The sequence below is a fragment of the Penicillium atrosanguineum genome (assembly GCF_028827265.1).
Source record: "Penicillium atrosanguineum strain IBT 20685 chromosome Unknown utg000006l_segment0_segment0, whole genome shotgun sequence".
NCBI classification, from domain to species: Eukaryota; Fungi; Ascomycota; class Eurotiomycetes; order Eurotiales; family Aspergillaceae; genus Penicillium; species Penicillium atrosanguineum.
Window position 1 is genome coordinate 2652484 of NW_026623138.1, and position 11451 is coordinate 2663934.

The following is an 11451-nucleotide window of genomic DNA, read 5'->3' on the forward strand; positions in this document are numbered from 1 at the left end:
TTGAGCTCTAAACTAAAAAAAACTCGCGGATAATTTTTATGACGGTTTCTAGCCAAAAGCAGAGTTGCTGTCAATATGAGGAACTGCCTTGGATCCACTTATTCCCGTTCCGAAAGGATGGTCTACTACTACTAGTTAACCTGGAAAAGCTCGCTTCAAGCACATGCTGCTACGTGAAGTTTTCTAGAACAAGATTGAAGAGGAAAATATTGGCTCTCACTACTTCCTCTGTCTGTGTCAAGAAGCCCTAGAGTCATGTTTGCTCTCACATTCATATCTCTGGATTGATGGTGTATGCTATGAAATAATTAACAGGACACTGGGACTTGTAAGGCAACGCAAAGATCATCGGCGTCTTGGAGCGCCGTAAAGTAGCGCAGAGGTCTGGTCTAGAGTTATCAAGACGCTGTGCATTCACCAAAGAACATCAAGACCCACCACCGAGAATGGTCAGCACACTCAGCAAGTGCCATTTACTACGGATCGTGGTCAATTGGGAACCGAAGCGCTTAGAATTCTCTTACTTAGGAAATATGACCGACGAACGAGAGGGGGAGCATATCATAGGGACGAGGGCAAGCAGGGGGAGTGATTTACTGTGGGTGTTTTCATTTTGGGTTTGGTTTTGTGTGGGGTTTACTATGCATAAGCTTTGGGTTTGACACTGTTTGTAGCCTAGATAGCTTACTTCTCCCATTGCACTAATTCATCACTCTTACACATATCTCCGTATTCAGTCATCCCTCTGACAGACACAATCTTTTCTGTGCCGTCCTCCTGCGAGAAGGCCAGTTTTCCTTTGTATTACTGTTTACTGCAAGCCGCAAGTCTGGAGTAAAGGACACCAATTTCTGCTTTGGATTTGAACGAAGCGCCTGCATAGCCTCGACGTACCTAGTTAGGCTCCAATTGTCACAGGCCAGTACGTGATAATTTGTGTGCCATTCAGAAAAGTTCTAAACTGAGGAATAAAGAGAAGAGATAGGGAGAGAGCGAACAACTACAAAATAATACCCTGCACCGTATCCCAATCGGGACTAGCTCACTACACGTAACCTATCCTCGAATTATACATTATATTACCCTTTTTATTTAAAGGCCTAGCACCTAGGCCGAGGAAATCCGTCTTCGCGATCATCCTCGACAAACTGGTCTTCTTTAGCCGCCTTTAGCTATACTGGCAGTCTTTGTTAAGGGTGGCTTGGACTAGGTAAAGGACAAGATGGTGAGGAGCGATAACACCAATGGTATGACTGGTAGGCTGCGCCAAACCCCGCGCCATTCCGAACCCAACCCGCATAGCCTATATCCCATGAGCCCGTGGCGGCTATCGTCCGCCGTAGATTCGCCGCCTAGTGGGCCCACCTGGCGGCCCACCAAGACCCACATGGTGTTTGTCGATTTACGCCGACATCAGAACAGAGCGGTGTGGTGAACAATAACCGACCATCGTTGAAGATCAAAAGTCTAATTACTGCGACTTCCACGAAGCCATTGATGCAGCCAAAATCAAACGTTTCGATTTATATTGCTGTTTTTAGTAATTAGTGTTGCAGGTGGCTTCTTTATTGTAACCGACTGCTTAACCGGGCGCCCATGTAATTGCTGACAAATATTCTAACCTGAGGTGCTAAACAGGCCAACTATCAAGACCTTTTCATGTCTGTGAATGATTGAATACTAGTATAATTAGGTACCAGGCGTTTTAGACTCTCGGTGCCTTTGAACCTTGAAAGTATCACAGATGAAATTAAAGCATGTATTGTGAAATGATGGAAGAGTTTTGGATAATGAAACTTGGGAAAGAATGTAAGGAGTGTAGAGACCAAAAATGCCTCGAGAACGAAAAGAAAAGATCAAAGAACGAGAGTCTAAGAGCGCAGCGAGTCTATGAAAAGAACGGTGAAATGAACGAGTATAAACTGCGCATTATATACCTTTGCATGTACCAAATATACAAGAGGACGATGTCAACATTCTTCAGTATGGATGGATGGATGACGTTATTTACCCTAACCCCTCGCAAATGAAAGCAATACCTACTATATGCAGGGTATCATGTTCCGTTGAAACGAACCGCTGCCCTGGCTAGGTTTGAAGACCGTGTGCCTTTTAAGAACTTCCCTTGGTCTTATTTCCCTTGGGAACACGTGCCCACCAGTAGATTCCAAGGCCAGACGAGCCAGCATTCATCTTCTTCGAATCTGCGTACGTCTAATTTCGACCTCATATTGGAGATAGAGGCTAATTATAGTCTCATAGAATGTGTACAGTATCCGTTACGGCCCTCTGCATCGCACATCCGGGCTACTTATTCAAATAAATGAGCAGGAATTATGCGACAACAATCAGCGAGGACTTGTCTGTTCTCGAGTCGAAGCCGACACAGGGTATCTGATTGCAACCAAATACCAACCCAGAAGAGGTACGTTTCTGATTACCCTTGGTTTCATTATCAGTTAGTGTCTATTAATATGTATTCTCTACCCAATGCACCATACTACTAGCTACCTTTATTGTAATACCTTATTATAAAAATCATAGAAGTTATTAAAAAATCAGTAGGAGTATGATTCGCAACACCAAATATCCAAAACATGAGCGGATTTTATATAATTTCCTTAAAAAAGAATTAAAAGTGAAATTTTATTAATATAGTGACTAAAATAGCGGTTAAAAAATAGTAAAATTTTAAATATTCTGTCAATTTATCTATCTGAAAAAGGAAATTCTTAGCAAAATAATATATTTGCGGTTCTATACGGTTCAAACCGCAAGGAACTGCGGCGCCGTGCGGCTCTAAAATTTAGAGCTACGATAATAAGAGGTGTGGTGTGTGGTTCTAGTTGTTGGAACTGGAACCGTGCCATGCCGAGGCGTAGCAAACCATTTCTGTATCAAAACGTTCGAGCACCAGGTTGAGCCATCGCGTCGCAAAAGCCTTCCCTTGACCTCCAGGCTGTTCATTGGCACAGTGAGAGAATCGTTGGGTGCTTGAGGGCAGCCGGAGATTTGAACCGGCTCTTGCTGAGAAAACTAGTTACCTCAGGCAAACAGATGAACGAAAGCAACGATTCCGGACTGACCATGATATTACAACTCAAGCTTCTCTAAATAGTAGGTAAGACCATTAATTAGTTTCTCTACTTAATCTTTAGTTAAGTGTCAGTCTATATTAAAGATTTTAATAGATCCCGAAGATAAGTTATCCAAAGAGGATATTTATCTTCAGGCTTCTCTTTGGTCATTTGGCAGTCATCGCATAACCAAGGATATTTAGGTCGGCTCATCGTACTTTTCTGATTTTCTAAGAGAGTTTCGTCACTCAAAATCATCTTCGAGGTTGTTTATGTCACTGAGAATGTTCACTAGCCTATATTACTTAAGTTTGATTCACATTTCGATATATTCAGTTGGTCTTCGACTTCTTCGGAATTTCTCATTTAATCCTGTGTAGAGTCTTCATCAGAATTAGAATTATATTCAATTCCTAGTATTTTTCACTTGTCGTTAGATCTTAGTTCTATTTCTAAACAGATCTTCTAGTTAGTGTGAGCGTCGAAATCGTGTACTTTTGAGGGGGGGTGGGGGGCTAATACCACTGTTCTAGGCCATGTTTTTGCTTGTTCTACACTCAAAAAGCGTACCTCACTAGTCAAAAAAGGTGATATGCTGACTACGAATCAAGATTGATACAAAAAAAAAAAACTCTTTATCGTCCAACGAGTAGATAAATAGTAAAGGTTGATATCAGAAAACGTAAAAGTATATGGCAAAAGGATGAACGCTGTTACAGTACAATCTACAATAAGAGGCCATCCATAATCCATATCGGGATGCGGTAAAGAACACCCCCGTCCTCCGCCCGATAACCTGCAAATAATCTGCATGGAAGCGAGTGCCACGTGATCCCACAGATGTATAAAAGGGAGATGCATGTATTCAGTTCACTTTGCTCCTGCAAGGATTAGTTCAGCACTATTCATCATACAATTGGTGTTGTTGTACCTCATCATCTTGTCCTTTACCTAGTCCAACCTATCCTTAACAAAAGCAGTCTATCTTCTAGGACCCAGTAGAAGATAGGTATCGGTAATCGCTCTACTAAACAAGGGGTCGCTAGGCAAAATAGCCCTTAGCTAGGGCTGTAGTTGAATATATAGCTATAACCGTTGTATTCCTCTTACCTTGAAACACGATAGATAATTCTAGTACCTTCTGTCGTTCAAAGAATTCCCTTATTAAGCCCTATTTATTTTATATCTTGATATGGATATCTGTCAGGACCACTGACTGACGATACCAACTACGGCCTGAGGCATACTTAGATGCCATGGCAGTATCATGTTGTTGGGCTTCACCGCCCGCAGCCGGGCCAGTCTGTATTTAAGTGAAGCCCCGCTGGACCTGAGAAGGGCCAGCGTTCAGTTTATCTTACAATCCACTACATTGTATTACACGTATAAGAAGGTGTCTACCTCGCTTACCCATCCTGACCTAGAGACTACTGCGTGGTCTCACAGTAAGCGAGTGGCCGCCCGCAAAACACTATAGTTAAGGTCATATTTTACAACTTAATATTCTAACAAAAATGGCTTTAATTGGTTTTTTTTTATTATGAGTTACTCTCTATTATGTATTAAGGATATATATAGCGTCTTTGAATGTTTTAAAATCACGGTTAGCACCAGAAATATATATCAGTAGCCATCAGGGGGGGTTTTTTAGTAATTGAATCGAGCATTTATACTTTCAACCTCTAGTCAATATATGCTGTCTTAACTACCAAAAGACATCAATATACTAAAGGCCAGGCAAGGACAATGCATAGCTATTGACATATTGAAGTTGTAAAACATGGCCTTAACTATGGTGTTTCGCGGGTGGCCACGCTTACATGGGCCACTCGTTTACCGACCACAATACAATAACTAGTTTTAGACCGATCCTTCCCTCTCCGGGGAAGGACAATCAATTAATCCGTTTCATTCTTACACCGGCATGTAGATAGCTTAGTCCGCATTGGGCATATAGGGTTAGGTTCAGTTGCGTTTCAAGATTAATGCAACTGTATACGGATCGAGCCAGACGGATGACGTGATATGAAGGCCTTTTCAGTACAATGATAAATCAATATTGCCAAGTGAACTTTGTCAGACATGCGTTGAGGTTGGCAACGAACGAAAGGCTCAATTTATAGCAGAAGCCATGGTAAATAATTTAATTTAATTTGCCGTAGCAGACAGGCGAATATGGGCATCCATTTCTAATTGATCACTTCCTTTCGTCCATATACTTCGAGACCAAGATTGAGACCAGGTCGTTTGAATGGCTGTGAGTGCTCCGCCGGGCTTCGCAAAGCGGCCGAGGTTGGAAGAAAAAAAACTTAATGGCTTGTCCGGGCGAACTTGGTCGTTGTCTCGGCGCGCTGACGCTCAAGATCCACTAAATGTTATTATATTGTCAGCAACCGTTAGCCTTTTGAAGGCGACCGCTCAAATAATGGGCTTGTGTACAGGCCTCTTTCGACTTTTCTAAATCATCTTTACCGGGACCCCCTAGACTCTGGCCTGTCGGATCCTTCTCTACAGCTTCAAAAATCTTCTTCTTCGTATCACCATCAACCGGTGGTGGTGGGTCCGTCAGGTTACCAAACGAAACACCGACTATTAGGGCTTCAGCATAATCTTAAGTCGAGCGGGAATCATATAGGTGCATACTTGGATTATGAGAGGCGGAGTTCTGAGCCATCGTGCTGAGCGATAAAAAAATGTACTGCTGGAAGTCGAGTGAAGTAGCCTTTATATATGTCCTACTACGAAGACTTTTGGGGTGACAGTGACGTCATCTACAAACCTGATTTGAGGTTAAGCGGGCTTCGGCGGGAACCGCCATATATAGTATTTGCATCTGTCTTCATCTAGAAGGTTGTGCCGATTGGGAACGCAAAGAGATCGTATCACTAGTGAATAATCAGCCAGTCACGGTAATGTTACTATAGCTTTTTCTTTAAACCCTTTATGCTGAAGCAAAGAAAGCTAGAGATATTCCGAATCATCACGAAGCGCCCGACCGAAAGCTAAACGTCAGCGGCGAGAGCAGCCGATGACTAGGGCCGTGCGCTATACTAGTGCTTCCTACAGAATTTTATTAAAGCCAACTCTGCAAAGTTTATTTATTTGTCATTGATATTCCAAGAAGGTCTTGACTCCCTTATATTTCCTGAGGCTCACTTCGGGAACGCCGTTTACTAAGGCGAAAGGTTTACTATACCGTACCAGTTAATCGGTTGCATATATTACTAGGTGGGGGCATAATTCGAGTTTCCGCCCTAGGGGGTCGACCTTTTAGGTTTGATAGGCATCGTTATCACAAGGCTATTGGTTATCGTGAGAACGTTCTAGTAGGCTTGATCTGAGTAATACTGTAAGGCGATAGCCTATTATCCCTGGTATCTAATCAGGTCCGAAAACGCAGTATGATGATAAGCAAAAATGCAGACCCCAAAACTAAATAAGAATAAGAAATACCGATTGTGGTCCCTTAAAAACTTCGACTGATCTTTGTTGTGGTAACGATATCAAAAAGCACCCAATTTTTGATTTATGCTTAGCAATAGAAGCCGCTAGAAACGAAGTCTCACAAAATCCCATAAAATCTTCAACCCGATATTCTATAATGCCTTTCGAGCGGTGACGTATTAAAAAGAATAGGACTGAGATTTAAGATTCTTAACATATTTTATCAGTACGTGTCCATACGAACTATAAAGAGAGCCTTCCTCGGGCTGGTAGTCATTTCTTTTAAAGACTTATGTACACGCTTTTAGTGGGAACACTTCTTTTAATAATCAGACTGATAGTATAAGGAAATTTGTTGATATTATTATACGTAAGCATATTATTTGGTTGGTCAGTTGCAAACCATACTTCAAAAACTCTTTTAGGACGAGATAAGCGAGCTCAAATAAAGTATCGTACAAAATTTGAACTGAATCACATACTATTGTGGACTCCCCAGTCGGCCTTGAATGAGCAAATATTCGATCGTGAGTGGAGACCTAGGCCGGGGTGAGGCCGCGATAGAGGTATTGACTTTATGGGGAACAAGTGTTGGATTTTCACGAGCCCAGATAATCCAGACGTCCATTATCACGAGATACAACTAAAACTTTACGGAAACCTTTCATTCGCACTAAAATACGAGAATGGCGAAATATCATATACACGTAACGTATAGGACCCTTGTAAGACCACGCAGTAGTCTCTAGGTCAGGATGGGTAAGCGAGGTAGACACCTTCATATGCGTGTAATACAATGTAGTGGATTGTAAGATAAACTGAACGCTGGCCCTTCTAAGGTCCAGCGGGGCTTCACTTAAATACAGACTGGCCCTGCTGCGGGCGGTGAAGCCCAACAACATGATACTGCCATGGCATCTAAGTATGCCTCAGGCCGTAGTTGGTATCGTCAGTCAATCCCTTTACCTAATTTTAATATCTAGAGGCGTTCGTTAGGGCGTATTCTAAAGAGATTAAGGTATAATAAGGATTTTATATATAATTAGTAGAGACAAAGGATAATAAAAAAATATTTTCATTATATAATGTTGGAATTTGGACCAATGCTACATTAGGAGAAGGTATCCTCTTATTCAACATAAGAAGAAGAAGAAGAAAAGAAAGAGATGCGAACATGATTTACCCCTCCAAACCGCTTACCCCTCTTTACCCCACCAGATCGATGACATATCCCTCATCATGCCATCAGTTCTATCACATTTCCTTCCCTGATTCTATTCTGTTTATCTGATATAAAGCATGTGACTTTGACCACTTTCTGTCTATAAATACGCGCGAGACACTAAGTAGAAATGACAGACCTTTCACTCTCTTCAAATATTCTACTATCCCTTTCTATCTGCTTAGAAAGACCTTCTTCTTAGTCCTTTGTTTGAGGATTGTGGATTGTACTCATTTAGAGTGCATAAGCCCTTTGCACTCTATCTTATTCTTTTCTTTCTTTATCCGATCAACCCTTTCCTTGGTCGGATAGTTCAACGGTCCGTGGTAGGGAAGTATCTACAAAAGCGTACCCCGCGCCACGAAAAGCTTCGTGGTATCCGCCTCCCTTCACGGCCGACATATAATTTATCTATATAAGTGATTTCTGTAGAAGCCCTCGTCTATCCATTTAGTAGGTAATAGGTAAGACTATTCCTAATAAAGAATAAAAGTAGAATACTGAAAAATACCTATAGATTCTACATAAATTATGTATATCACGGAGTTTTCTATATTTGTCCTATTCACGGGACCGTAGGACCGGACCGGACCGCCTTGGTGCGGTCCTTAGAAAGTTGAGACCGTGCCGGTCCCTGAAAAGGTAGGACCGGGCCCTGCATAGTGTGGTCCGGTCCGCGGTCTAGTCATTTCTACTTAGTGTCTCGCGCGTATTTATAGACAGAAAGTGGTCAAAGTCATATGTTTGGGAAAAAGGGATAGAATTGAATCAATGACAAAAAGAACAGACTAGACCCCTGTCAATGATAAAATAACTGAGTCGATGACTCATTTATCTGGCGGGGTAGAGAGGGGTAAAATCATTTTTTTGATATCAAACGAAAAGAGGGTAAGCTTAACAACTTTCTTTAATTGACAACTTTCTCTTATCGTTGAAATAAGAGGATAGATTCACCTTATGTAGCATTGGACCAAATTCCACTACATACTAATCTATATTAGGAGCTTTCTGGAGTGCCCGTGTCAGTTAGACGTGTATTACTTCTTACGTAGGTAACATAGTACAAGGAGACAGTACGGCTTCCATTCTCTAAACCGACTGAGTAATTGCCTACTGTCTCTATAGCAGGAAAGTCGTTAAGAGCTCAGCAAATCTAGCGGGCTCCTCAAAAGCTGGCATATGACTCGACTTCTCAAGCACGGCCCATTTGACCCGTGGTATGGATTTGAACCAAGGGCCCATGATCACTTCATTATTCTTGTCGTATCGACCTGTTAGGAGCAGTACGGGCACTTCGATATCCCCTGCCGTCTTGATGGCATCATAGTCATGCATAAAGCCTAACTGTCGGATAAGGGAGATACCTTTCTTGCCGTTCCCCTTCCACATTCTCGTGCTGTTTTCCCGTGATGCTCCGGTGCCAGTGAGTGCTGCAGGCCACGGTTCGAGTATGCAAAAATGCTTTTCCATGAAACGAAGACCCGCCTCTCGATATACCGGGTTATCATAATCTCCGTCCGCATCCATCTGTATGATAGTATCGTCGACGGGTAGAAGCCGGAATAAGCGTTCACTCTCTTTGGCGGAGAGAGCTGCGCTCGGAATTGAATTGGCGATGACTAGTTTGCTAAGGCCACGCGGTTTTCGTCCAGCATATATACTGGCTAGCATGCCGCCCCAGCTATGGCCGTAGATAGAGAATCCGACTCTGCGCAGCTCAAAGTGGTCGACGAGATTGTCGAGCTCAGCACAGAACAAATCGAAGCCCCAGAAACTCTCATCTTCGGCTCTCTCGCGGATGAGTGACGAGCGTCCGCAGCCAACCTGGTCGTAGAATATGCAAGATATACCTGCAGCTTCGAGTGGTTTCGCAAGATGAAGATGGTAGTCGGAGCCAGTACCCGGACCTCCGTGTATCAAGATTAGCGGTGGTGTCTTGTTGATGTCGCCAATCGCTCTGTACCACGTGAAACATTGCTGTTGCACATTGGGAATGTCAAAGGGGATGGTTCCTTCTCTATTGGACATATTCGCGATGTTCGCGCCGTAGCAGTTCTGCGATGATGAGTGGCTGCTTTTCAATGTTTCCTCATTCCCAGGCAACAGAATTATTCGATGCGTTTTGGCCTCCGCTTTGGCGACATGGCTGTGCCGTGCTTACTAGATAGACAGACTTTCATAGGTTTACTGAGCGTTATACGGGCTGCGGCTTATATCCATACACAATCGACGTCCGTGCGGTCTGTCAGCGTAAGTGGGCGGTAATAGCTGTGCGTAGACGCCGAACACCGGATAAAAGCGGCAGAATCGAGAACCATCTGAGGCTACCGGGGATTACGTCTCTACAATAGTAGAAATAGATGGAAACGAGGGCTACAAAGGTAAGGGAGTGGGGGCATACGAGGGAGTCCGTCCCCAGAGATCAGGCAGTTCAGGTCACTAGGTATCATTATCATCATTGAAAGAAGTGTGAATCACCCATACCCCAATGCCTCGGCACAACATACCACCGAGGAGTCTAGCAATATGTAGGTACTCGGACCAGTTTCGGGGCGTACTGTACATCATTAGGTGATACTCTCTAGGCCGAAAGACATGGAGCTCCAAGTAATTGTATTTTAATTAGGTATCCCCTTTAACATCAATTCTCATACTGGGCTGCACCACCCATAGGTATCGCAGCGAAATCATAGCCGTCAGCCCCAATTTGCTTTTAGCAAGGAAGGTGGTTTCAAGAATTCGCTTGGTTCCGCTGCAGGCCGAACGTAGCGTGGGGAACAGTCCAGGTAGTAACATACCGAGAACTAGTGAAGGCCGTGCCACAGGCGCGGTTGTGCTTTAAGGTTTACAAACTCAAGAAATTCATTTTTCCGACTCTAACAAGGAATTTTTCAAGGGCAGTTGGCGGTTTTAACTTAAAAAAACCCCTGGACATTATTCGATCAAGGTAGACGGCGCCTCTACAATGGCTACGATGCACCGCCCGCCTCGCATGCGACGGCGTAGGGTGTGACCTCTCTTGACATCTTTAAATAATTATATTGTGTAAGAGTCAAATTTCTACGAAACGAACGAAGAAGCATAAGAACTAGAAATAGGTGAAAACGAGCAGTTTTAGTACGGGGGACTATGGTGGCCTTACCGCATCAGGGCCAATCAGAACCAGACTCAGCGACTCGGGCGATCCACAAACATGTGTTTGGGGAAAGGGGAAAAGAACTGGTCAGAAGCGGAGCCAGCGTCGCAGCACCATACTGGATGCATATGACAGTACACATTACTGTAGATCCACTCGAGCTTTCGTTTAGTGCCACGCGAACCATGTGGGGAAGAGTGGGTGCTTACCTGAATCTGTCAGCTTCTTCGGCGGGCGCACCCTCAGTGAAACAAGCATCAAACGTCTCATGACAGAAAGACACATGTTTTCGCCTATCCCATGGGGGTAAGTGGGATGCAGTTCATCCCAGTAGAGTAGGGTTTCGTTAAGTATGGGAGCCGGTTTGTTCATCCCAGTAGAAACGCCCGTCCAGATCCCAGTAGGCTTTTTTTGGTCGGATCCCTATCGAAGGTCCGTAAAATTTTAAACCCAGATCCCCCACGTATTTTGTGCGATTTTCAAGCCCGTCACCCAATATTAAAGGGTGGTTACAAGGATCCGAAATATGGTGAATTGTTTTGATGGGGTGCGACCGGGCGACATTTGGGGTT

General features: G+C 43.5%; 2 protein-coding genes across 2 annotated transcripts; both read right to left on the reverse strand.

Annotated features, from left to right (window-relative positions):
• Window positions 1-5386: 5386 nt before the first annotated feature.
• On the reverse strand, window positions 5387-5751 carry N7443_008152 (uncharacterized protein; the record flags this gene model as incomplete). The annotated part of the gene is made up of 3 exons (XM_056888208.1): window positions 5387-5445; window positions 5517-5666; window positions 5721-5751. 3 exons carry the CDS (start codon window positions 5749-5751, stop codon window positions 5387-5389), a joined length of 240 nt encoding a protein of 79 aa, XP_056739899.1.
• A 3111-nt stretch (window positions 5752-8862) lies between these two features.
• N7443_008153 (uncharacterized protein) lies at window positions 8863-9771 on the reverse strand (the record flags this gene model as incomplete). Its single annotated transcript, XM_056888209.1, has 1 exon — window positions 8863-9771. The coding sequence occupies one exon, from the start codon at window positions 9769-9771 to the stop codon at window positions 8863-8865; it is 909 nt and encodes a 302-aa protein (XP_056739900.1).
• Between the last annotated feature and the right edge of the window lie 1680 nt (window positions 9772-11451).